Source organism: Girardinichthys multiradiatus, chromosome 12 (genome assembly GCF_021462225.1).
Source record: "Girardinichthys multiradiatus isolate DD_20200921_A chromosome 12, DD_fGirMul_XY1, whole genome shotgun sequence".
In the NCBI taxonomy this organism is placed as follows: domain Eukaryota; kingdom Metazoa; phylum Chordata; class Actinopteri; order Cyprinodontiformes; family Goodeidae; genus Girardinichthys; species Girardinichthys multiradiatus.
Genome location: NC_061805.1, coordinates 53,469,313 through 53,496,099, shown reverse-complemented (window position 1 = coordinate 53,496,099; position 26,787 = coordinate 53,469,313). Strand labels below are relative to the sequence as shown.

At 43.4% G+C, this 26,787-nt stretch overlaps 1 protein-coding gene across 4 annotated transcripts in view; it reads right to left on the bottom strand.

The window, feature by feature from the left end:
* LOC124878144 (formin-binding protein 1-like) overlaps nucleotides 1-22,496 on the bottom strand; it is a 70,915-nt gene extending 48,419 nt beyond the window's left edge. For all 4 annotated transcript variants that reach the window (XM_047381967.1, XM_047381968.1, XM_047381969.1 and 1 more), the window contains exons 1-8: nucleotides 22,186-22,496; nucleotides 17,692-17,807; nucleotides 17,548-17,598; nucleotides 14,966-15,113; nucleotides 10,691-10,753; nucleotides 3,681-3,776; nucleotides 1,651-1,665; nucleotides 1,413-1,541 (exon numbers count right to left, since the gene is read on the bottom strand). In XM_047381967.1, the coding sequence (XP_047237923.1) occupies nucleotides 1,413-1,541; nucleotides 1,651-1,665; nucleotides 3,681-3,776; nucleotides 10,691-10,753; nucleotides 14,966-15,113; nucleotides 17,548-17,598; nucleotides 17,692-17,807; nucleotides 22,186-22,215 (648 nt within the window). In that variant the 5' untranslated portion in view covers nucleotides 22,216-22,496. The remainder of the gene's footprint in view (nucleotides 1-1,412; nucleotides 1,542-1,650; nucleotides 1,666-3,680; nucleotides 3,777-10,690; nucleotides 10,754-14,965; nucleotides 15,114-17,547; nucleotides 17,599-17,691; nucleotides 17,808-22,185) is intronic.
* Between the last annotated feature and the right edge of the window lie 4,291 nt (nucleotides 22,497-26,787).

The window sequence follows — 26,787 nt, the reverse complement described above, 5'->3', positions numbered from 1 at the left end:
ATAAAACTCAATAAATCTCAAAACGGGTGTAGTGTTTGTTTCAATTTTGCAGTTATCTGGTTTGGAAACTATCCCACAAAGTATTGCGAAATAACGCAAAGACTATTGCGTGGGAACACAAAAAAGAAAAAAATCCCCCTTGTCCCCTCGCGGACCTCGTAGAAAGGCTTCATCAAGAGAAGATATTAAATAAATATGTTGTGAAATAGAAAAAAACTTTATGTACCATTAAATGTACAATTTATTTAATACATCATTAAATATTAAGTGTGCCACTAATTACGTCATGTCGTCTTTAAACTTATACTTAATTATTCAGTGGCACATTTAATTGCATAATAGTCCATTTCATGATATAATGGTACATTTATTGTTTCTAATGATGTATTAAATAAATAAATGGTACCTTTAATTTAATGGTACATTTAATGTTACATTTCTTTCATGTTACATTTACTTCACTTATGGGACATTAACAACATTTATTTATTTAATGATGATTTTATTGTATTAATTTTGTCCAGTTTGACCCTCCATTCTTGATGCCTGTATAGGAGGTCATGTCAGAATTTAAATCAGGTGTTCTGGAGCAGACAAACATCTAAAACTAGCAGGGAAGAGGTCCCTGAGGACCAGGGCTGTGAACCATTGAGGTACAGTTTCTAAATTATGAAGGTAATGCCTTTTTGGCCTTTTGTACAACAAGTAGAGTTCTCTTACTAGGTGCATTTTTCTTTCGTTTCAGCAACTTGAAACATAAAAGTGATGTCATTGTTCAAAGGAAACAATCACTTAATAAATGAGTAAAATACAACTATGTACATTTTGTTTATTCAACTAAGATAGGCATGGTCTGTTTCCTTGTTTGATATTTTATTATTTCTTCATTATTATTCTTTTTACTTTAACTAGCCTTTACTACAGCTAAAAACAGGGACCTAACTGATCCTTCAAAGAAAGAAATTACCAAAAGACTAAATGAAGAAAACAAAAATAGGAGTGGGACGGGACAGGATTTCTTTCGTTATGCTGGCCTGGGATTGGGATGGGACAAGACATTTTTCTGTGGGAGCAGGATGGGACAGGAGAGAAAATCCACTCCCGTGTCACCCTCTACTCTGCATTCTGTTGTGGACAGACAGATGTATGTGAGAACAGGGCATCTCCAGCATGGCCACGTAATGTCAAAAAGTTCTGGCTAACAAAGAAGCTAAGCTAAAGGTGCTAGATACACTGCTACCAGGTGCTGTAGCTGCGTCACACCTTGTCATGTCACCATGGAAACACAGATGTATTGACAGCACAACCCAGACTCCACCCTGAACACCCCCCATCAAAAGTTAAATATTTAATAATGTGGATATTCTACCTTTAATATATCCTATATACAACATAAATACAGGTTGGTTTACCTGGTATATTATTGGTACCAGTGTGCGGTAGTGCTGGTGCTGGTCCTGGTTAAACTGGTTTAAACTGGTAACGTATTCTTTTCTGGACTCCTCAGCAGTTTGTTGTTTCTGCTGAGTCGTTTGACGAGCCTGAAACAAGTCCAAATAAGGAAATGTAAAAAAACAATTTTCAGTTTAAAAACTGTTCTTATTTTAGAAACACAAATGAAATGACATGTTTATAGGAAGTCAGACTTACCTTCAGAGAGCAGCGCTAAAACAAAACACAGGGACTTGATCAGTTCAACTGAATCAGAATACCTGTTTAAACTGCTTGATTGGTATGAACTGTTTCAACTTGACTGTAACAGGTGTGCAGCTAACTGACTGTAACAGATGTGCAGCTAACTGACTGTAACAGGTGTGCAGCTAACTGACTGTAACAGATGTGCGGCTAACTGACTGTAACAGATGTGCAGCTAACTGACGGTAACAGGTGTGCAGCTAACTGACTATAACAGGTGTGCAGCTAACTGACTGTAACAGGTGTGCAGCTGACTTTAACAGGTGTGCAGATAACTGGCTGTAACAGATGTGTCACTAACTGACTGTAACAGATGTGTCGCTAACTGACTGTAACAGGTGTGCAGCTAACTGACTGTAACAGGTGTGCAGCTGACTTTAACAGGTGTGCAGATAACTGGCTGTAACAGATGTGTCACTAACTGACTGTAACAGGTGTGCAGCTAACTGACTGTAACAGGTGTGCAGCTGACTTTAACAGGTGTGCAGATAACTGGCTGTAACAGATGTGTCACTAACTGACTGTAACAGGTGTGCAGCTAACTGGCTGTAACAGATGTGTCGCTAACTGACTGTAACAGGTGTGCAGCTAACTGACTGTAACAGGTGTGCAGCTGACTGTAACAGATGTGCAGCTAACTGACTGTAACAGATGTGCAGCTAACTGACTGTAACAGGTGTGCAGCTAACTGACTGTAACAGGTGTGCAGCTGACTGTAACAGGTGTGCAGCTAACTGGCTGTAACAGATGTGCCGCTAACTGACTGTAACAGGTGTGCAGCTAACTGACTGTAACAGGTGTGCAGCTAACTGACTGTAACAGGTGGGCAGCTAACTGACTGTAACAGGTGGGCAGCTAACTGACTGCAACAGATGTGTCGCTAACTGACTGTAACAGGTGTGCAGCTAACTGACTGTAACAGGTGTGCAGCTAACTGATGTAACAGATGTGCAGCTAACTGACTGTAACAGATGTGCAGCTAACTGACTGTAACAGATGTGCAGCTAACTGACTGTAACAGGTGTGCAGCTAACTGACTGTAACAGGTGTGCAGCTAACTGACTGTAACAGGTGTGCAGCTAACTGACTATAACAGGTGTGCAGCTGACTGTAACAGGTGTGCAGCTAACTGGCTGTAACAGATGTGTCGCTAACTGACTGTAACAGGTGTGCAGCTAACTGACTGTAACAGGTGTGCAGCTAACTGATGTAACAGGTGTGCAGCTAACTGACTGTAACAGGTGGGCAGCTAACTGACTGCAACAGATGTGCAGCTAACTGACTGTAACAGATGTGCAGCTAACTGACTGTAACAGGTGTGCAGCTAACTGACTGTAACAGGTGTGCAGCCGACTGTAACAGATGTGCAGCTAACTGACTGTAACAGATGTGCAGCTAACTGACTGTAACAGGTATGCAGCTAACTGACTGTAACAGGTGTGCAGCTAACTGACTGTAACAGGTGTGCAGCTAACTGACTGTAACAGGTGTGCAGCTAACTGACTGTAACAGGTGTGCAGCTAACTGACTGTAACAGGTGTGCAGCTAACTGACTGTAACAGGTGTGCAGCTAACTGACTGTAACAGGTGTGCAGCTAACTGACTGTAACAAGTGTGCAGCCGACTGTAACAGATGTGCAGCTAACTGACTGTAACAGGGGTGCAGCTAACTGACTGTAACAGGTGTGCAGCCGACTGTAACAGATGTGCAGCTAACTGACTGTAACAGATGTGCAGCTAACTGACTGTAACAGGTATGCAGCTAACTGACTGTAACAGGTGTGCAGCTAACTGACTGTAACAGGTGTGCAGCTAACTGACTGTAACAGGTGTGCAGCTAACTGACAGTAGCAGGTGTACAGTTAGGGTGAATGTAGGTTACAGGTAGGTTACATAAATCGTGTTAATCCAGCTTTGAGGAATAACTAAGCTCCCCTTGATGACTAAACCTTGAGTTCAGGTGTACTGCAGTCAGTGTATAAAACCTTTTCTCCATCCGCCTTGTTCTCCAGGTCAATCCTGTCAGAGATGTGTTGAGCTCGCTCCGCCTCCTTGCAGTCACGCTCAAATCGGCGTTTACTCTAAACAACGCAAAAAACAACAACCTCAACCTTTTCATTTTAAACTCCAGTTTATATGAACCACTTTGAATTTCATTGAGGGGTAGACGGTGGATAAAGCGATAGACTATACTGGAAAAAAAAACATGCGCATTTACACCTAAAATGAAAGCTGGTGCTGAGCCACAGTATGAGTAAAACAGACTTACACAGTGTAGGACACCACTAACAGATCCATGAACACTGTTAAACAATTGTGATGCAGGATTAAAGAAGGCTTATAAAGTTTTATTTTTCAAGCGTTAAAAACCCTAGGTGGTTTGCAGTGCTCCAGTATAGTATTTGGGTTCTTTTGGTATTAGACACACAACATTTTTGTCTCTGAGGACATATCTGACAGGTTTCGACGGAAACTTCCATCTTTCACTGTCACTAGATGCTATGTGATGTGCCAAAATCAGCTGTTGTTCCCTTCTGTGTTTTACCTGTTTTTGTCTCTTTTAAAAAAATGTACAGAAAGTCAACACATACTGACCGATATCTACTTTGGACATCAGAACACCCACCATACACAAATGTCAATAATAAAAACTCTTTATGAGCGAGCCCAAATGGTAACAGATGAGGAAGGCAGGAAAGAAGAGGAAAAATGCATCCACAACACACTTGCCAGATGCCAATACCCGCTATGGGAAATAAAAAAAAAGGGTCAAAGACAAGTAGAACAGATAACATATAAGCAAACAACTCAAAGAAAAGAGGGGAGAACAGAAAGCAAAGGGACGGTTGCAGTACCAGAGATCAGGGGGCATCACTGAGTGCATTCAAAGAACTATGAAAAAACATCAGATTACCACAATCATCAAACAATAGATAAAACTCAAACGACTCCTGGTGCACCCCAAAGACCAGGTTCACACACACTACAAATGCAATGTAATATGATATACAATGTCACTCCAGCAACAAAAAATACAAATAAGAAACAAAATGGATCTTCGCCACAGGGACAAAAGAGCATCGGAAAGAAACGGAAAGAGACTTACACTATCAGGAAAAGAACAAGCATTACAGAAAAACATTAAATCAGCGATAGCGGAGCACACAATTCCTTAAAATACAAGAATTTATTAACAAAAATAAGTCAACTCAAAGTCAAACATATTTCAATCAACAAACTCTTTATTTTGCTAAAACAATCCAACTAAACTACCAAGCAGAATTAAAGAATAATGAAGACTAATGGACTATGTACAATATAAACAAGTTGATTAAAGATGATTAGAAATTATGATCAAAAGAGTGATGCAACATTACCATGCAATGTTTATGTTTGAGAACCAAGGATTATCTTGAAGAATCTGAAAATGAAGTTAAGTTAGTCTTGGAACCAACTTAGGAAATAATCAGCAAACGTTTAGACAACCATTCACAATGTAAGATCAGATAAAATATTATTTTAATAAAATAATGTTTTAAAGAATGATCTGCTGAATAAAACCAACCTTCTGGATGAATAATTCTCAACGGTGTCCAATTAACTGCCTTTATTTATAAAAATAATATTTGAAGAAATATTAGTAAGGGAGTATTTTGGAAAAGAGCCAAATCTTTCTGGAGAAATGGGGCTTAATGGTGTTTACTTAGTTATCAAATTTAGTAAATGATGTTCAGGAACTATTATTCACTAGCTTGAAAACTAACAACCTTTCTGTTAAATACTCTTTAGTAGCAAGCTCTTGTTCTTACCGGTTAGCCGTTAAGCTAACAAAAGAAGCTGATAGCTTAGCAGCAGAATCAACACATACCTTTAAAATACCAGGGTTAATAAAAGGGTTAAAATGCATAAGCCCGGACGGCGCGTTATGATCAATCTTCTGTTTAAAATCACCCTTTAAATAAAGTTTGTCTTAACTTTAAAAACACACCAACACACAACACAACCTGAACACGTGTGCTGCAGATAGCCTGCTAGCACCAAGATAGCTGAGTTCAACACAAACAAAACTTCATAAAATGAAATTTTTTTAGATCATTTCATCCTAAATTACGTCTCTCTCTAACCAAACCCCTAGCCTCATGAACCATGCTGAAGAGAAGTTGTCCGGGCGACGACGAAGTTTGAAGAAAGCTCTGTGAACAAAGGGTTAGCTTCAGCTAACCTCTGTAGCTGTGGGGAATGGCGGCTAGCCCTGCCCGCCGACCAAACTGCACGGTTGCTACGGTAGTGGCATCATGGGAAGTCCGCTGTTACCCCCCTTTCCTAAGTTGTGCCGGAAGTAGGTTAATGCAATTTATTTTGAAAGTTCCAGAAAAGTTTGTACCGCATCTTGATGTTGTAATCCATGGCTGGGTCCCAATAGGTATGTCCTCAGAGACAAAAAAGTTGTGTGTCTAATAACAAAGAACACATAGACTATACCCCAGTGCTAAGTCCAAAGCAGTAGAACCACTTAACACAGAAGAGGAGGAACACACATGGAGCACCCTAACACGCTGGGTAGGCATCAAAAAGTTGCCGCGGCTAGAATTTAGGGTGACCAAAGAAGGAAAGGCACTATGTTATGCAACCAGGTAAGATAGCCTTGGGGAGGTCAGCTCAGTCCATGCAACCCACAGGTGGGCCATAACATTGCTGAGAGTCTCTGGTACAAGCATGTGTGTTTGGTAATGTGAAACATCAGAATCAGAATCAGAATCAGAAAAGCTTTATTGCCAAGTACGTTTTTGGACATACAAGGAATTTGTTTTGGCGTAGTCGGTGCAATACAGTACAAATTAAACAGTATAAACATATCTACAATATAATATAAATATATGTGCACAGTTTTAAGTGAGTGAGAGTAAATGTAGAGCAGTATAAGATGCAAGAGCAATACAACAGTGCAGATGATCATTGTGCAAGTAAAGCAGGAGTCCAAGCTGAGTGTTAATGTAACGCATAGAGTTACAGGTTACAGGTGTCCTGTCAGCAAAAACAGGGGGGGGGGGGGGGGGGGGGGTGAAAGGGAGAGTGTCAGGGTGGTTTCCGGGCTTTGTTAACAAGGCTGGTGGCAGATGGGAAAAAACTGTTCTTGTGGCGTGAGGTTTTGGTCCGGATGGACCGCAGCCTCCTGCCAGAAGGGAGAGTCTCAAAGAGTCTGTGACCGGGGTGGGAGGGATCAGCCAGAATCTTCCCTGCCCGCTTCAGGGTCCTGGAGGTGTACAGTTCCTGGAGCGACAGTAGACTGCAGCCAATCACCTTCTCAGCAGACCGAATGACACGCTGCAGCCTGCCCTTATCCTTGGCTGTAGCAGCGGCGTACCAGATGGTGATGGAGGAGGTGAGGATGGACTCGATGATGGCTGTGTAAAAGTGCACCATCAGAGTCTTTGGCAGGTTGAATTTCTTCAGCTGCCGCAGGAAGAACATCCTCTGCTGGGCTTTCTTGATGAGGGAGCTGATGTTTGGCTCCCACTTGAGATCCTGGGAGATGATGGTTCCCAGGAAGTGGAAAGATTCCACAGTGTCAATTGTGGAGTCACAGAGGGTGATGGGGGCAGGTGGGGCTGGGTTCTGCCTGAAGTCCACAACCATCTCCACTGTCTTTAGAGCGTTGAGCTCAAGGTTGTTCTGGCTGCACCAGTCCAACAGATGGTCCACCTCCCATCTGTACGCGGACTCGTCACCATCAGAGATGAGTCCGATCAGGGTGGTGTCGTCCGCAAACTTCAGAAGCTTGACAGACTGGTGACTGGAGGTGCAGCTGTTGGTGTACAGGGAGAAGAGCAGAGGAGAGAGAACACAGCCTTGGGGGGAACCGGTGCTGATGGTCAGGGAGTCAGAGACGTGCTTCCCCAGCCTCACGCGCTGCTTCCTGTCAGACAGGAAGTCAGTTATCCACCTGCAGGTGGAGTCTGGCACACTCAGCTGGGAGAGCTTCTACTGTAGCAGAACTGGGACGATGGTGTTGAAGGCAGAGCTGAAATCCACAAACAGGATCCTGGCGTAGGTTCCTGTGGAGTCCAGGTGCCGGAGGATGAAGTGAAGGGCTAGGTTGACTGCATCATCTACAGACCTGTTGGCTCTGTAGGCAAACTGCAGGGGGTCCAGGAGGGGGTCGGTGATGTCTTTTAGGTGTGAGAGCACAAGGCGGTCAAAGGACTTCATCACCACAGAGGTCAGGGCAACGGGTCTGAAGTCATTAAGCCCTGTGGTCCTTGGCTTCTTGGGAACAGGGACGATGGTGGAGGACTTGAAGCAGGCTGGCACATGACATGTCTCCAGTGAGGTGTTAAACATGTCTGTGAAGACTGGAGACAGCTGATCAGCGCAGTGCTTCAGGCTGGCTGGTGAGACAGAATCCGGACCAGCAGCTTTCCGGGGGTTCTGTCTCCTGAAGAGTTTGTTTACGTCCCTCTCCTGGATGGAAAGAGCCGTCCTCGGCGTGGGTAGGGGGCTGGTGGGGGGGAACTTCAGGGTTGGGGTTGGAGGTGCCAAGGCCCCTCTTGAGGTTGGAGAGATGGGGGTGGTGGATTGTGGCTGCAGCTGTTGGGGGGCGTCGTGGGGGATGGTTGCAGGACTGTCCCTTTGTCTTTCAAAGCGGCAGTAGAACTCGTTCAGGTTGTTGGCGAGGCGTCGGTCGTTGATGGAGTGGGGGGCTTTCGGCTTGTAGTTGGTGATTTGCTTGAGCCCTTTCCAGACAGACGCAGAGTCGTTGGCTGAGAACTGGTTTTGGAGCTTCTCAGAGTACAGTCGTTTGGCCTCTTTCACTGCCTTGCCAAACTTGTACTTTGCCTCTCTGTATATGTCTTTGTCCCCACTCCTGAAGGCCTCTTCCTTATCCAGTCTTAACCTTCTGAGTTTAGCTGTGAACCAGGGTTTGTCGTTGTTGTAACTCACCCTGGTGCATGATGGTACACAGCTGTCCTCACAGAAGCTGATGTAGGAAGTCACAGCCTCTGTGTACTCGTCCAGACTGTTGGTAGTAGTCCTGAACACATCCCAGTCTGTACAGCCTAAACACGCCTGGAGATTCTCCACAGCCTCACTGCTCCACTTCCTTGTCGTCCTCACAACAGGTTTGCAGAGCTTTAGTTTCTGCCTGTATGCAGGAATCAGGTGGACCATGATGTGGTCGGATTGGCCCAGTGCAGCACGTGGGACGGCGTGATAAGCGTCTCTGATGGTGATGTAACAGTGATCCAGAATGTTGTGCGACCTGCACGTTAGCTTGCGGCGGGATGTAAACACCGACCAGGATGAACGAAGCGAACTCACGGGGGGAATAGAAAGGCTTACAGTTTATGATGAAGGCTTCCAGGTCTGGAGAACAGTGCTGCTGAATCACTGTCACGTCGTTGCACCAACCACTGTTGAGGTAGAAACAGATTCCTCCACCTTTCGCTTTGCCGGAGAGTTCCGTGTCTCTGTCCGCTCTGTAGAGCTGGAATCCTGCCAGCTGCAGCGCAGAGTCCGGTATTAATCCACACAGCCACGTCTCCGTGAAGCACAAAACTGCCGATGAATAAAACTCCCTGTTTTTCCCCAACAGCAGTTGTAGTTCCTCAATTTTGTTGGGAAGTGAGCGCACGTTAGAGAGAAATATTCCAGGTAACGGTGTTCGTAGTCCACGCTGGCGAAGACGTACCAGCACCCCAGCCCGTTTCCCTCTCTTCCGGCGTTTCACCGCGTGAACAAAGGTGAGCACACCTTTGACCAGAATGTCCAAAAATTCCAGAGCAGTAGGCAGAAAAGTTAGAAATAACTCCTGTGGTGTAGTAGCCCTGATGTTCATGAGTTCTTCTCTGGTGAGAGAGCTCCGGGTACCATCACAGAAGACCGTTTTAAAGCAAAAAACAAAACAAAACAATGCGCACCAACACGCCGAGGCGACCATCTGCGGCGCCATCTTGGATCGATCAAACATTGCTATAAATACATACGTGCATGTCCAAAGTGCATTAAAACTGGGGCAGAAGGTGGTATTTTGGAGACCCTACTGCTTGGTGGCAGCGGAGTCTCCCCCACCCCAGCTCCAAACACCATGTGTCTCCCATATATTAAAATAGAGGTGTAGGAGGGGCCAAGCAAAGCAGAGGCACTGCAAGCTAAATTCACTATGCCTGAAAAATTCATCATTCCCAACCCAAAAACCACATTGTTTTGTGGTATGTCATCTGTTAAAGAGAAGGAAATGAAGGGAACCGCCTCGACTCTTCCGCCCGTGGACAGCTCAGCAACTGGCCCCATCCATATCCCACCTCCACTGACAGCATAACAGCGAACACCATGGCTAGAGACCTCCCAGATACTACCAACAATGCCAGAGAGGAGCAACTGCAGGGTGACCATCCCCCAGGTGGGACCAGTCCAGGAACACTTAGGCCAGCAGGAACCAGCTTGCCACAGTAGATGCACCCAGCCCCTCCTTCCACATGACCTCCCACCCCACACCTGCCTCCACGACCCTAGTCAACCAAGCCCCAGCCACTATGACTACTAGCCAATCAGCCAGGCCAGGGAAAGGCAGAAACCCCCACCCAATTCAACCACACCAGCCAGGAGTGGCAGCAGGTAGGTTAAGAGGTCTCAGCAACCACAACCGATTCACGTCACAGTGCCTGCAACTGCAGCACACCCACCCTAAGCCAGATGTTAAGCCACAGCCCCTGTTCCACCCAAGGACAACACCTCCCCTGGTGCCAACACCCCACACCCCCTTGCCCCCGGGTACCCAAGTGACGACGTCCGTAGCCACTAGATGATGTATTTAATTGTTGAAGACCAGATCTATTTGTATTCACATTCTAATCTCTTTATTGGTGGCAGAAGTTAGAATCTGGTGGGAATGGTCAGCTGGTAAATGGAAGGAGTCATATCAATAGGTAGGAGGGTTCAATTCAGATGGGAGGGTTCAGTAAAAATGAGTGGGCCTGATCAGCAGATTACTTACAGATTCCAGCTGCTTCCAGGAGCTTTCAATGTGTTGCTGAGCACGGCGACCGTCTTGGAAATGCTGAAATAAAAAACACAAATTGGTTATGCTGGTAAATTTGGAACCCAAGGGTGACATCATTGTGTGCCAAAAAAAAACTGACTGCATGGCAGCCATGACAAATGTAAAGCAATTCAAAAAATGAGTCTTTATGATTATTTTTTTGTTCATTTAACAGATACTTTTAACGAGTTACTTCTAACTAAGAAATATCACAAGGGTTTAGTTGGAGCGCCAGGTGTGTCCCTTAAACCAGTTTAAAGGACAGTCAGCAGAACACCACTCCCACTATCCTCAACAACACTGTGTCTGCTGTTGACCACTTCCGATTCCTAGGAACCACCATTTCTGGAAACTTGAGATGGTCCTCACACATGGACAATGTTCAGAAGAAAGCCCAGCAGAGACTGTACTTCCTGAGGCAACTCAAGAAGTCCAACCTTCCCCAGGAGCTGCGGTCATCTTCTACACTGTCTGTCCTGTCTTCCCCATCTCACCTGCAGAGAGAATCATCAGGGCTGACCTTCCCTCCATCCAGGACTTATACAGGTCAAAGGTCAGTAAAAGGGCAGCTAACATCTCTGCAGACCCCACACACCCTGCACACAAACTGTTTAGGTTTTACCTTCAGGTGGCGCTAAAGAGCTGGATTCTCCGACAGGCAAACACATGTCGGCATGGGAGCTCAGACTGACAACACCGTCATGGGATTGTCCTTAATTTAGTAGTTGGTGTGGTGTTCATAGTTTAAAAACTCCCTGGTGTCTTTCCCCTGGTGCTGTACTATGGCTGTTAGTCATTATGCGGTTCTTTAGACACTAAGGAGAGGTGCGATGCTAAATCACTCAACTGCAACTGAAATTCGGTCACCCTCACTTCTGAGATGATGTTTACACCCCTAAGTTTTATTTTTTTCCAAGGTTTTTTTTCTCAATGAACATTTTAATGAGTTTAAGATTTCAGGAAGTTTTCTTGTCTTTCAGGTGACTTGAATTGAAGGGATTTTTTTTAAATCATTCATTCCTGAATCGTATTAATGGATTATTTTTGTTTTTGTATTTGATTTGAAATATATTTTCTGATGTAAATCAGGTCAAAGGGTTTTGACCATTCGTTATTCACATCTACAGGCTGGAAGTAATGCACAAACTGAAGAGAGAGACTCTGACCCACTTACTGTGGGTTGTTGTATGCAGAGTCTGATGAGATGTCAGAAATGATTAAAGAAACAAAGTGGAGAAACTCTCTGATTGACTCTAACCATCTGAATGACGGCAGGGGCAGGGCCAAGCGTTTCAGTGTTGGGTTTATTAAACAGGAGGCGTCACTCAGGAATGAAAAGCTGACATTAAACCACTTAGAGGCTGCCTAACAGGAAACACTGAGAAAGAACAGGAAAAGTTGCAAGTTAATTGTAACTTTATCTCCAATTCTTTATTTTATTTCCTCTAACATTTGTATATTTATACTTAATGTCTATCTGATGTGAGCGATTGAAATCAAACTCAAATTCCTTACTTAGTGCACACAATCTTGCCAAACAAAGCTGATGCTGATTCTTCTCATTCTGAACTGATTTGCACCAAAGTAAACAAACCACAGATATGAAATTCCCTTAATTTCCTGAAGAGGACAGTCCCCTGTGCCTGATTTGTGATCTGTTGGAAGCCATGGTTTCACTTCGATTTGTCCTCAGACTTTCTGCTCTGATTCTGATGAATTCCCAATCTGCAGCAAAAAATGAATCTGGACCTTTTGTTATGATTTGGGGTTGTTTGGTTTTTGGTTTCTGGTTTTTTCTCATGTTTTTCACAGTTAAGGTTTTGACTCGTTCTTTTGTTATTATTTTCCTGTTTATGCTTTTGTTTCATTTTTTCTAGTTATATTTCTGTTAGTTTGTTTCCTTGGATTTGCGTTCTGTTCAAGCCATGTTTTGCTCCTGTCACGTTGTGTTCTCTGTCAATTAAGTTTATTCGGTTCATCAAGTCGGTTCCAAGTTAATCTGTCTCCTTGCTCCACCTGTACCATGCTCCATATATACACACCTGTTCAGTTAGTCGTCGTGGAAACATCTCTCATGCTCATGTCTTGTTCGCAAACCAAGTTTTGTCTTTTTGATCATGCCTGTCTTGCCTGCCCGTTTGTTTTGTTCCTGCCTCCAGCTGAGTGTGAGTTTTTGTAATTAAACCTTTTTTCACTTACCATCACGCTGCCTGCTCGTCTGCATTCTGGGGTCCAATATCAAGTAAACCGTAACACCTTTTGCTCGAGGAAGCCTCTATCAGTCAGAATCAGCTATTATTTAATTCATTACCAATGAAAAAAATGTAAAAAGTGAGCCGAGCCGCAGCAAACCGCTCTGAGTTGCTAGTAGTGGAAAAGGAGCAATATCGGTATTGTTGTGGGTTGGGATTGCAACATCTACCAGTTTTCAGCTTCGTTCCCCACAACAATGTCCGGTTGGTTAGCCATCACCTGGTGATTGCTCTGAATTCAATCCCATTTCAAACCCTTTGTAAAGAGCCTTGAGATGACATGTGTTGTGAATTGGCGCTATATAAATAAAACTAAACAGAATTGAATTGAATCTCGAAGTCACACAGGTTCTTAGCTTTATTATTTTCCAACAGTCTTGGTGGTTTCTCCCACTTTGATCAGGATTAGGGACCTCCAGCCCATACTCCGCACAGATGTACACTGTTCAAGCAACCTGGTTGTGGTATTCAATTGCCCCTTTTCCACTGGCTCCATTTGGCCCTACTCGACTCTACGCTGCGAGCTTTGCCATTACAGTTTTTTCCGTACCGGTACCTAGTTTTTTGGGACCTGCCCCTGAGCAGGTCCAACCGAGTCTGAGTCAGGACCACATGTGACGTGAACAGACAGCTGTTCAATGATTGGGCGTGGGACGACCAGGAGAAATGAGAAGGTTTTTGTTGAGACAGTACTAGGAAAAGTTAATAAAACCCAAGAGAAACTACAATAATATTAAGGAACACAGTGACCAGAACAGGCCATACATGAAATTTGATCATTTACAGATCATAAATGATGCCTGAAGGCTGACAGAAAAGAAAAAGAACAAATCAGCTTTCTGAATGACACGCAGGTAGAGGGCGCTGTATTTAATAACATCCTAAATCAGCTGATCACACATAAAATCAGCTGTTCAGACACACAAACATTTCCCCCAAAACACACAAACAAACCACCATGAAACAGCAGGTTTGGTTCTGACATTTATTGGCAGTCCTCCAGAGAACCTGCAGGAGGAGGGAGCAGGCAGAGAGCAGCTGCCCGTAATCAGACTGCCTTCATTGGGTCAAACGGGACGAAGACCTGCTGAATCCATGCAGCACGAAGATCCAACAACCAACCTAAAACTAACTTCACCGCAGTCAGAAGTCCACGGTTCTGGGCTTTAAAGTCCTGGTCCTCGTTTTTGCCATGGAGGAGACAAAAACTTCTTCATAAAACCCAAAATTGTAACTTCTTCAAGTAAACTTTGGGGCCGCTAAGCCTTACTTTAAGTTCTGGCTGGGCTGTGGTCCAGATAATTATCCTAGTGGATCATTTTAGACATAAAAAACATAAGACATTCTTGCATATACACGTTATTAGTATTTAGTTTATTTATGTTTATGTTTTTATCTTTTATTTATTTATTCATTAGTATCATTTCACGCAGATTACTTTAACGTGAAAACGTAACACAGTAACATTAGTAGCAGCACAGCGCTCTACACTCATAGCTGGAGGCGGGGCTTCAGTCGCCATAGGTTCAGCCATGGCGTGTCAGTGGAAACAGAACTGGTACCGTACCGAGTAGAGCGAAACCGAGTGGTGCAGAGCAGCGCCGGCTAAAAGGAGCCTGTGGAAAAGGGGCAAATGGTAGCCTTTCCTGCCAGCATCTGGCACCCAGCTGTTATTTAATTTAATTTAATTTAATTTAATTTGTTGGACTCCTTCAGGGACATCTTGGGTTCTGTCTGGTGTGGTAGACCCTGGCCTCTATTGCTCTGGTGCTGAGAACCCATTCCTCTGCTGCCATGGTTAGTCCCACTGCATTGTCCTTGAGTCTAGCCCTCCGTAGGCATTGACTAGACTTTTGAACAACAGAACAACGTTGCCCCCCCCCCCCCGCCATGTGAAACTTGTAGTTTAGACGGAGATAAACTCTGTATTTGTTGTGGAAGCTGCTAGATGGAAGTGTTGGTGTCTTTGTGGACTCACAGTTTTCCTCTCAGCCTTCAGCTCCTGGGTGTACCTCATCAGTTCACAAACAATCTGCGTGTGAAGGTTGTCGGCCAAATCTTCTCTCTGAGCTGCCATTTCATTCAGCTGCTGCAGAGTCGCTGCAAACGCCAAACACCAGGTGTACCTAGAGGAACCAATCACAGAGCAGACAGCACCCCATGATTAAAGCGTGACCATTTTCCACCATAGAAACAGTTGCCATGCTGTCAGTCTGTAGATCCATGGTGTTGATGTGATGTTAGTTGGATGTTAATGTGCGAACATGTTATGTGTTTTTAGCATGTTAACATGAAGCTAATGTCAAGTTAAAAAGACATTAACATGATATTAATCTGGCAATAACATGTTAGTAACGTGTATATTTCACACACACTCCATGCCTTCTCAAACCAATTCACATGAACCGCTCATCACCTGGCCTCTGCAGAGCTGAATGACTGACGGCTGATATGGGAAGTCAGCCATTTGATTCAAGTGTGTTGGAGAAGCAATGCATTTACGAGTGGCAGGATGGTAGCTCTTCAGGACTGGAATTTGGCTCCCTGATATAAAATACATTTATATATAATACATTTCTCACCTTTTCATCAATTAAAAAGGAAACATAAAGATTTGCAGAATCTCCAGGATTAAACAGGAATATGTGAGAAGCTCCTGGATACGTCAGAGCTTCTTTGAAACACTCTGGTTAGTCGATTGGCACAAAAATTAAACCACAAAAGATTCTGAAGGTTGATTTAACATTTCCGATGTTTGTTGAAGGACTAAACTGTTCAACTGAAGCGGAAGAATTTAGATGTATTTATTAAGGTTTCTATGATCTTTTTATCATGATCCTTTTTTTTCACCCCTGACCTCTGAAGGTCTAGACATGATTCAGTAGGTAATGCTGTCCCATCTCTCCCCATTATTGATTTCCTCCTGGACCCCCCACAACAAACTGACTGGACAGGTCACAAGAGGAAGAACTGAACTTGCCTCTGCACCCTTTTTTGTCGCACCAGGACTCCACAAAAGCCTCTGCCACATTACTCTGGGTAGATTTAATATCTGGCTGTTAAAACATAAGCTGGCCCTGCTCAGAGTTGCTCCTTCCACCTAATGAGAGATCCCACCCTATCAAAGTTGCTGTTCCCACCAGCTTTGTATTTTTGTTTCAATGTAGGTAAAGTCCCTGGTTCTACCTGCTCAAGGTCCCACCTGCAGGTGGATCACTAACACCCTCTGACATGAGACAACATGTGGAGCTGCCAGGTATATATCTGACTCTGACCATCACACCGATCTTTTCACTAAGCTCGATCTCACCAGTGCTCCTCGTGGTCAGAATCCATGAGAGGGAGGATTGGAAGACCACCCTTAAAACCCCACTGGGATATTTTGTTTACCTTCTGTTTTCTTGAGCTAACTAACACCCAGCAATATTAAAGCTTTTGTCAATGATGCTCTCCATGATTTCTTGAATCTCTTTGTTTTTGTGTCCCAAGATGACATAATTTCTTCAGTCCAACATGTCCACCTGGTTTCCAATGCCTCCTGGCAAACTGGTTATACGATCAAGCTGAGAAATGTGAATCTGACAAAGCCTTGAATGAACTAAAAGGATGAAGGAGACTGATATTCTCTTCATTAAACTGTCCTTTGAATGGTAGCATTGGTTGGAGGTTACTAAGCATCCTATGCTGGTTTGGACATTAATACTTTATTTACAGTCCCGGCTCAAATATCGCAAGCCTGACGTCCAACCAGCCTTCCTCTGTATTGGACAGCTTTGACCGTCATATATGAGATTGAAGACTTGTACCTTGGATCTACACCACCAAAGTCTCCTGCCATCTGGAAACCAGCTCTCAAGGTCTGGTGGACATATCTCCATAAAGATGTTAAAGACTAAATTCTCACCTGTCCATCTTGTGCCTGAAACAAAATCAGTAATATCCCTACTGCTAGCCCTCTCTTACCTCTCTTCATCCCAAACTGCCTCTGGTCTCACATCCCTCTGACATTTTGTCAAACGTTTACCAGTTTCACGAGGTACAGCCCACATCTTCACCATCATCAACTTGTCATCTTAATTTGTTGAAGAAACTTCCATCATCTTTGACTGTGGTTCAAGTGTCCATGACATGAGAACACTGGAAAGTTGAAGTTCCAAGACTCTGACACGTGGTTCTACCATTTCATTCATTTGTTCGCTCGTTTCTTTGTTCATTCATTTAAATTAGGTACTCAAATTTAGGGAATAAAAACTGAATTAGGTTTTATCCTGACTTAATATTGACTCCTGAGTTGAGTTGCTGATGTCACCACAGCTTGTTTTCCTCCTCTGAGGAGCCTGACTGTAAAACCATCTCCACCTTTTGCTCACCTGAAGAACAGAACCAGTGAGCTCAAAGACAGGCAGCTGAAGGATATCCTCATTTATTCCTGATTCCCTTTAGTTTTCCAAAGATCCATATGATTCACCACAGGTGGATTGAAAAACTGGATGGAGTCTGATCGGTCAGAGCTCCGGTAAGACGGATGAATCCATACAAACAGTTAGTTTAAACACTGACCTGTTCTCATCTTCTCTGCTTCGCTTTGGGTGGTACTTCTTAGACAGGCTCCTGCAGACAGACAGGGAGACACAGACTGGTTGTCAGAGACAAGGAAAGACAGGTAAATATAGCATGCAGGTGACCAACAGGGAACAAACTTACCTGATTTGCTTGGCGTAGCTCAGTTCAATGTCAGCTCGCTCTTTAACAAATTTAGTGTATCTTTCTAGGAAGTCGATCCCCCAGCTGGTATGTTTTTCCAGATTGTCAAATTGATCCTGGAACAACAGAAAACATCAATTTTACTGGAACTGAAACTAATCATGTTCCCACTGAGAGTTTCTGGTTTTAGTGTTGCTAAACCTGACACAGTCTTCTTACCTTACATTTATGAATAGCTCCAGAAACAAGTTGTTGAAACTTAAAGGATCTTTGATGGATTCAAATCTGTAGCTGCTGTCAGGGTCATCAGTGTTTAGAATTAAAACTTTCTCTCTTTTGTGATAACTGTTGCTAAAACGTCTGACAATTCAGAAACAAAAGGGCCGACTGGACAAGAATTACAGTACAGTAGAATAAAATTTCCCAAACCAATTTGAAATAGCTGAAATTCAAAAGAAGTAATTAATTTTTAATACATCAGATTTCAGATGTAATTGTCTTTAAAGACCACAGCAGAACTTCCACCACTAGCTGACACACGTGGTAAGATAAAAACAAAGCACTCTAGGGGACATATTTTCATGTATAATGTACAATGATCCGGTTCTGTTGCCATGGTTCAGCAAGAAATAAAAAGTCCAAATTCTCCCTGATTATGAGTTCATTCCAAGACAGAGTCAGAGTTTGGACACATGGCCCACAGCTGTGAAGTAAGTGGATCTGTTGTCATATATAAACTCAAAGTACTGCCATGTTTTAATCAGCACACTTCACAGCTTGTAAAATGACTTTATTTTTGTTACACTAACCCGTCCGAACCCGTCCAAACTCTCAACAGATGTCACAGACTAATATGCGTGCACCGACAGCAGAAAGCGAGAGCACAGTCTTGTAATCCCTGCGCACAGACTGCAAAACTGAGCAGTTTAGTAAAGCATGAGCATGGATTTCCACCGGCGTTTCTTTTCTTTAACCGCTGACACTTGCTGGGCCCCGTAGGAACCTTCACATGAACTGAGTGAACTGGAATGTGGCAAACCTCCATGTTGCCAGCAGGACAGGAAGTTGGGGAACTTTGGCTCCAGGAAGACATAATGATGATGGTTGTATGATGGGAGGGCTGCAGAGGGCGCTGGTTTTTGGACCGGTAGTGTGAACAGCAGCCAAAGAACAGGAGAGAGGTGTGGATCGCTGAGGTGTAAACCATCATGATGTGCAGCATCACAGCATACCTGATGTTAGCGGTTAGCATGTTTAAGCCCTGATGGTTGGATAGCCCAACCAGTTAGATAGACTACAAGCATGTCTTGAAGACATAAAAACTTGGATGACTTTAAATTTTCTGCTTCTAAATTCAGACAAGACAGAAGTTGTCGTCTTTGGACCGGAGTCTTTAAAAAAGAAACTGCTTAGTTAATCACTTAACCTGGATGGCATTAAATTGACCTCTGATAATAAAGTAAAAAACCTTGGTGTAATCTTTGACTAGGACATGTCATTTAAATCCCATATTAAACAGGTTTCTAGGATTTCCTTCTTTCACCTCCAGAACATTGCCAAAATTAGAAATATCCTGTCCAGGAGTGACGCTGAAAAACTAGTCCATGCATTTGTTACTTCAAGGCTGGACTATTGTAATTCTTTACTATCAGGATGTCCACAAAATGCAGTTAAAAACCTTCAGCTGATTCAAAATGCTGCAGCAAGAGTTCTGATGAAAATTAAAAAGAGAGATCATATTTCTCCTATTTTAGCTTCCCTTCATTGGCTCCCTGTTAAATCCAGAATATAATTTAAAATTCTCCTCCTCACATATAAAGCCCTTAATGATCTAGCTCCATCATACATCAGAGATCTGATTGGTCCATATGTTCCTAACAGAGCACTTTGTTCTCAGACTGCAGGTTTACTGGTGGTTCCTAGAGTCTCTAGAAGTAGAATGGGAGGCAGATCCTTTAGTTATCAGGCTCCTCTCCTGTGGAACCAGCTCCCAGTTTTAGTCCGTGAGGCAGACACCCTGTCTACTTTTAAGGCTAGGCTTAAAACTTTCCTTTTTGATAAAGCTTATAGTTAGAGTGGCTTAGTTTATCCTGAGGTATCTCTGTAGTTATGCTGCTATAGGCTTAGACTGCTGGAGGACGTTGTTATAGAAATTTTAGTGTCTTGCTTGATTTGCTCCTTGATTCTCTACAGGAACTGACAAAAGTATTAGAACCCCTCAGTGTTGATCCATTCTTCTCTTATTTAGTCTTAGAGTAATGGTTTCTCAGCCTTCTGCTTGCAGCTGTGTGAGATAATATGTACTGTTAAGATTATGTCTAGGACAACAGGTCTCATGAGAGGCACCTTGAAAACTGCTGTGGGTTAGGGATAATCCAGAAAGAACTTGATTTTTCCCAGAGATGGTGAGATCCCGAATCCACACAATTTAATAATTATTATCCTTAGGTTTTATTAGGAAAACAAATGAAAACAAAGGCCTATAAATTAAATGTAAAAATAGAGAAAATAATAATAGGCTTAATAACAAACAGTTTTCTACTGGGGACAAAGGGGATCTGGGATTTTTCCCGCCTTGGAACAGGCTCAAAGAGCTTTTCTAGTTTGTTCTCTGTCTTGTTTCAGTAGACCTAATTAAGAACTTTAGCAGCAGGCCCAGTTTAGAGCTGGACGTGCTGTGGTGAAAAAGCACCAGGAGGCTGCTGGAGGACATAATGACCACTTTCACCCTCTTCGCTACATTCTCATACTACTCTCCAATTTTGCATTATTTGCCGTTATTTCAGCTTTTAACTTTGTTCTCTCTTTTCTCTTCCTAGAAGCTACACCTGGCCTGACTCTGTGTCTACCTGTGACACCTTTCTAGAGAGGGGAATCGTCCGAGCTTCTGCTGGCAACAACTTAATGCTCACCTTCTACAGATGATCCACATGGCCCTGTCTTTCAGTGTTTAACCCTTTCTCTCTCCTAGACATGGCTACTGACTGAGCTTCTACTGTGACTAACTCTATGTTCTCTCTTTCAGACTCTAATCTTGAAAACTGGCTCAGTTTATCTGTTCTTTCTTTCTAGATGAAATGACTAAAGGAGCTACATCCATTAACATTTACTTTTCCTTCCCATAGAAAGTACTCCTGGATCAGTGCTTCTTTGTTCTCTTTGTGTCTCTGCTCTGTTCTCTCTAACCTCCAGTCGGTCGTGGCAGATGGCCGCTCACACTGAGCCTGGTTCTGGTTCTGCTGGAGGTTTCTTCCTGTTAAAAGGGAGTTTTTCCTCTCCACTGTCGCTACATGCATGCTCAGTATGAGGGATTGCTGCAAAGTCAACACCAGTGACTGTCCACTGTCTCTACATGCTCATCCAGGAGGAGTGAATGCTGCAAGTCACTGACTGGATGCAATCTGCTGGGTTTCCTTAGATAGAAAAACTTTTTATCCAATTTGAATAAATAACTGAATCTGACTGTTTGATAGTTGGGATTAGTTGGAATGTATGAACCTGACTTTGTGAAGAACCTTGAGACAACGCTATATAAATAAACTGAATTAAATTGAATAGACACCATCTGAGCTGAAGAATAAAAACCTCTCCCAGTACAATCAGATCCACGACCATCTGTGGGTTTCAGACCAGAGACAAAAATAGACGTTCCACTGCTCCTCAAGAAGTCAAAGATGTGGTGGAAATGCTTGTTTGTGATGACAGATTCTGGTCTGGTTCGGTCATTTGATCCCACATGAATCATCACTATTTCGTTTTTGAGGAAAAAATATTCCACTGAAACTCTTGATTATTTGTTTCTAGAAAATATCAAGGCTTTAAAAGGAGGGGCATTACAAGGCATTTTTCTTGCTTAAAAACGCTACGGGGTCCTTATTGTCAACATGTTTCTTGTCAGCCAGTGTGGTAAAAATGCATAAAATCACATCTGGGTAACGACACAACGATCACATTGATTACATCTTTTCTCAGATGGTTGATAATCACTGTTGGTGTTCAGATTGTTTCAGCATCACTGACCTCTGACCAGGAGACAGCTCTGGAGATGAAATATTCAGGCTTCCTTGCCCTGGGTTTTGCCTTAAAGGCTATCCTTAGCTGCATTTTAGCAATGTGATCAGGATTGACAAAGTGTTCCTGCTGGAATTGAAATCAGTTTGTCTCACATTTGAAACTTCACTGAACGAGAAGTTGCGGTCTGATAAAGTCAAGAGTTTGCTGCTTATTGATTATCGAGTTAAAAGAGAAGCTAAAAGAGTCTAACTCAGATCACCAGGAAACATTTCAGGTTGTCAACACTAATTACTCCATCTCTGCAGCTCCTCTGCATCCTCCATGATGCTGCAGAGCCAGACGCTGTCGTCACCCACCGTGTTGCTATGGCAGACAGAGGCACCAGGGCCGCACACACGCAAATACACGCAAACACACGCACCGACGGCCATCCGGTAACCGGCCGCTGATTACCGTTCAGGTGAGAACAAGCTCACTTACCCACAGCTCGGTGCCCCAGTTACAGCTCATGGTTTCGTCCTGCTGTTAGCGCTCCGTTTGACGGTACCGAACCTCAATCAGCGTAACCTGCTGCTGCCGACGGCTGCGGTGCGCATCCTCCGGACGGAACCGACTACTGTCCGTGGATCTGTCTCCGTCTCTCTCTGAGCAGCAGTACGTGAAGAAGACACGGTCACGCACCGCTCATCCCCTCGGAGATCTTTTTGTCGTCACAGAGGGGATGCTGAGAAGCATGCTTCAGTATGGCGCATGCGTAGTGACATTACTGCTGCTACGCACCACATGGGACTTACGTAGCTTTAACAAATCTATTCAGTTGAGTGTATTTCAATTCAATTCAATTCAAAAATACTTTATTAATCCCAAAGGGAAATTAAATGTTGTTATATCTCATATTATGAAGGTTTCCTCAAAGAGACGTTGTAGATGCTGATGGTTGTGGGCAGGAAGGATCTCCTGTAGCGCTCCGTCTTACAGCAGATCTGAAGAAGCCTCTGACTGAAGACACTCTGTTGTTGTAGGACAGTCTCATGAAGAGGATGCTCAGGGTTCTCCATAATGTTCTTCATTTTATGAAGAATCCTTCTTTCCACAATGATCTCCAGAGGTTCTAGAGGAGTCTCCAGAACAGAACCATCCTTCTTTATCAGCTTGTTGAGCTTTTTTAAGTCCCTGGTTCTGATGCTGCTTCCCCAGCAGATGATGGTAGAAGAGATCAGATTCTCCACAACAGACTTATAGAAGATATGCAGCATCTTGCTGCAAACACTGAAGGACCTAAGCTTCCTCAAGAAGTACAGTCTGCTCTGTCCCTTCTTGTAGACGGCTTCACAGTTGCATCTCCACTCTAGTCTGTTGTCCAGGTGAACACCGAGGTATTTATACTCCTCCACCACCTCCACTTCTTCTCCTATGATGGAAATAGTTTTTGACTTATTCCTGTTTCTCTTAAAATCTACAATAATCTCCTTTGTTTTAGTCACGTTCAAAATGAGATGATTGTTTCCACACCATGCCACAAAGCGGTCCACCACCTTCCTGTACTCAGCTTCTTGTCCATCTCTGATCCACCAACGACTACAGAATCATCTGAGTATTTCTGCAGATGACAGGAGTCTGTCTTGTACTGGAAGTCTGAGGTGTACAGAGTGAAAAGGAATGGTGAGAGTACAGTCCCCTGTGGTGCTCCTGTGCTGCTGACTACCTGGTTAGACTCACAACCCTTCAGTCTCACAAACTGTGGTCTGTTTGTCAGGTAGTCTTTGATCCAGGAGATTGTTGAGGCCTCCACCTGAGTCTTCTGGAGTTTCTGACAAAGCAAATCAGGTTGGATTGTATTAAATGTTCTGGAGAAATCAAAGAACATGATCCTCACAGTGCTGCTGGCTTTGTCCAGATGACAGTGGGTTTGTTGAAGCAGGTGTATGATGGCATCTTCAACTCCAAAGCGATAAGCAAACTGAAGGAGGTCCTGAAGGTTTATTGTTTGCTTACTCAGGTGGACCAACAGGAGTCTCTCTAGGACCTTCATGATGTGAGATGTCAGGGCAACAGGTCTATAGTCATTGAGGACTGATGGGGGAGTTTTCTTTGGTACCGGAACAAGACAGGAGGTCTGGAACCTTCTTCTGGGCCAGGCTAAGGTTGAAGAGGTGCTGCAGAATCCTGCAGAGCTGCTCTGCACAGACCTTCAGGACTCTAGGGCTGACATGATCTGGACATGCAGTGTTAATTCTGGTTTAGTCTAGTTTTTGCTCAGTTCCTCTTGTCCCTGCTTTCCTCCTGCTCATTAGTTTCACCTGACACATTCCCTCAGCCACCCTGCAGCCTGGTCTACACCTGTTACATGTTTCCTCTGATTACCTGCCTCCTTGTCTCATTGGGCCACACTCCACTTCCCTCAGTTTATAAGCTCTCTAGTTTAATTGTTTCCCGCTGGTTCCTCACGTTAACCACCCTTGTTATCTTCCCGAGATCATGTGGTTTGTTTTCTGTTTGCCTCCTGAACTTGTACCTTTGGATTACCTGCCTGTACTCTGCCTGTAAGTCTGTGACCAAATTCATTAAACCTCAAACTATTCACCATGCGGCCTCCTCTCCATGTTCTGCATTCTGGTCAAATCTCCACGACTCTGACATTAATATAGTCAGTGACACACTCAGTCATGGCATTGATGTCCTCTCCATGTGGCTGGCACAGTGCGTCCCAGTCTGTAGCCTCAAAACAACCTTGCAGAGCTTCTTCAGCTTCCTGTGACCATTTTCTCACAGTTCTCTTTATTACAGGTTGTCTCTCAACAAGGAGCTTATATTTTGAGCAGAGAAAAACAAGACTGTGATCTGATTTGCCTGGAGGAGGTCTTGCTGTAGAGATGTATGAGTCCTTGACATTAGTCAGGAGTCTGGGATATGATCCTGCAGCCATGTCTCAGTGAAACACATAATACTGCATTCCTGATACTCTGGCTGGGTCCTTTGTAGGGGTTGGAGTTCATCCAACTTGTTTCCCAATGATCTCACATTGCCCATCAGAATTGGTGGAAGAGATGGTTTGAACTTCCTCCTTCTCTCTCTTCTCTTTGCTCCTGCTCTGCATCCATGGCATCTCATCCTGGTGACTCCTGTGGGATTTGGGTTGTACTTGTAGTTTTATAAAACAACCCCATTGCCATGGTGATGCATCATAACAAATGTCCAAAAGTAAAGTATCATCAAAAATCCTCACAGCTGCACAGCATCCGATACCAGAGAGGATAATTGTCCATCCAATCGGAAAAAACCATTTAGCCGTTTCTTGGCTATAAATGAACGTTTTATTTTTTTTTATAGAAAACGCGAGGTTTCAAAAGCTGTGTAATTGTGACATCATAATAACAATGGCACCTAGCAACGTTACCCGAGTCCCGCCCTGACGAGCAACTGAAGCAGAGTTCCAACCATTTGATTTCCAGTAGAGGATCACGTCTCTCCAGCTGGTTTTACCTTACAGGTTCTTACAATGGCTGCCCTCAAAGGCAGATGTTCTGTTGGCTGCAAAGATCCACATGTGTCCAAGTGCTCTGTTAGGAACATATGGACCAATCAGATCTCTGATGTATGATGGAGCTAGATCATTAAGGGCTTTATATGTGAGGAGGAGAATTTTAAATTCTATTCTGGATTTAACAGGGAGCCAATGAAGGGAAGCTAAAATAGGAGAAATATGATCTCTCTTTTTAATTTTCATCAGAACTCTTGCTGCAGCATTTTGAATCAGCTGAAGGCTTTTAACTGCATTTTGTGGACATCCTGATAGTAAAGAATTACAATAGTGAATAACTGGGTTTATTCAAAATGCAAAGCTCAATCTGTCAGTTTATTGACCATTTTAATGTCTTATAGGACCACAGGCATCTTTTAGACTGAACTGTACCTCCTCTTTCTGTAAGGTTGGTGTACAAACTCAACTGGTCTCTGATACATGGCAATGTTTTCCTTACATTTATAACATTACATACAAGCATTTATCTACACTTATGCTGAATAGCTTAATGGTGACTTTTGCATATTTTTGTTTTTGCCATTTATGGTTACAGTTTAAAAAAAAATTCAGCTTTAAACATTTTCATGATGGTTTTCTTTTACTCCCAAGTATTAACAGAACGTTCACTGTTTTGTTTAGTGCATCATGATTTACTGCTAAAAACGGATTGAAAGGCCAGTTAGGACATGCTTGCTATCACTCGTTAGGTGTGGGTTTCATTTGGTTGTCACAGTTTAAGATGAGAACATGGGAGTCATTATGGTACGTTACTGTAACACACACCTATTTTGGTATATTGTAAACAGTTACATATAGTCAACAAGTTATGATCTTGTTAATTTTTATAAACTCCTACATAAGTAGGAGAACATTGGAGATGATTCCAGCAGACCCAAAGCGGTCTGTTTTCATTCACTAATAGCGTTTTTTTCAGCGGAAGAACTCTCGTTCTTGAACCAATTCGGTTCGGTGGCCTTCAAGCTTTGTTTTGTAGAGCACCGACGTTTTCACCAGTTTTGAGAACCAGGCCATCAACAATGGGCATTACACTGTGTGGTAGCCAGACAGCGGAGTCTGAAGAGGTGCGCGTAACGTTCCTTCTTATGCAGAAAGAGAGCGTCCACTATCTACAGTTAATAAGGAAAGGGAGACAGCGACTCCGTGCAAGAACAATGGTATGTACAATGTTCTTATCTATGTATGTTCAGCATCTGCAAGTTTAACGGAGACAAGTAGTTATGCAGATGAGTGTTTAGTGTGTTTTTGCAAACATATATAAATATTTATACACTATGTTCTTCAGTGCCATACTTGTTGCTTCTACTGTCTGCAGCTGTGACCCAACAGGTGACATTATGGTTCACGCAGAAAAACCAGATGGTCTACGGAGCCCGAGTTGAACCAGCGTTTGTCGGTGGAAACAGGCGTCACCGGTTAGAAATTACGTTCAGGAACTGCAACAGGCTCCGAATCATGTTAGTTGAAAATAGGTAAAAGAGTTTCAGCTCCGTCTCAACCCAACCGATGTCTGGATTTGAGGTCAGGAAAGGTTTAAATGT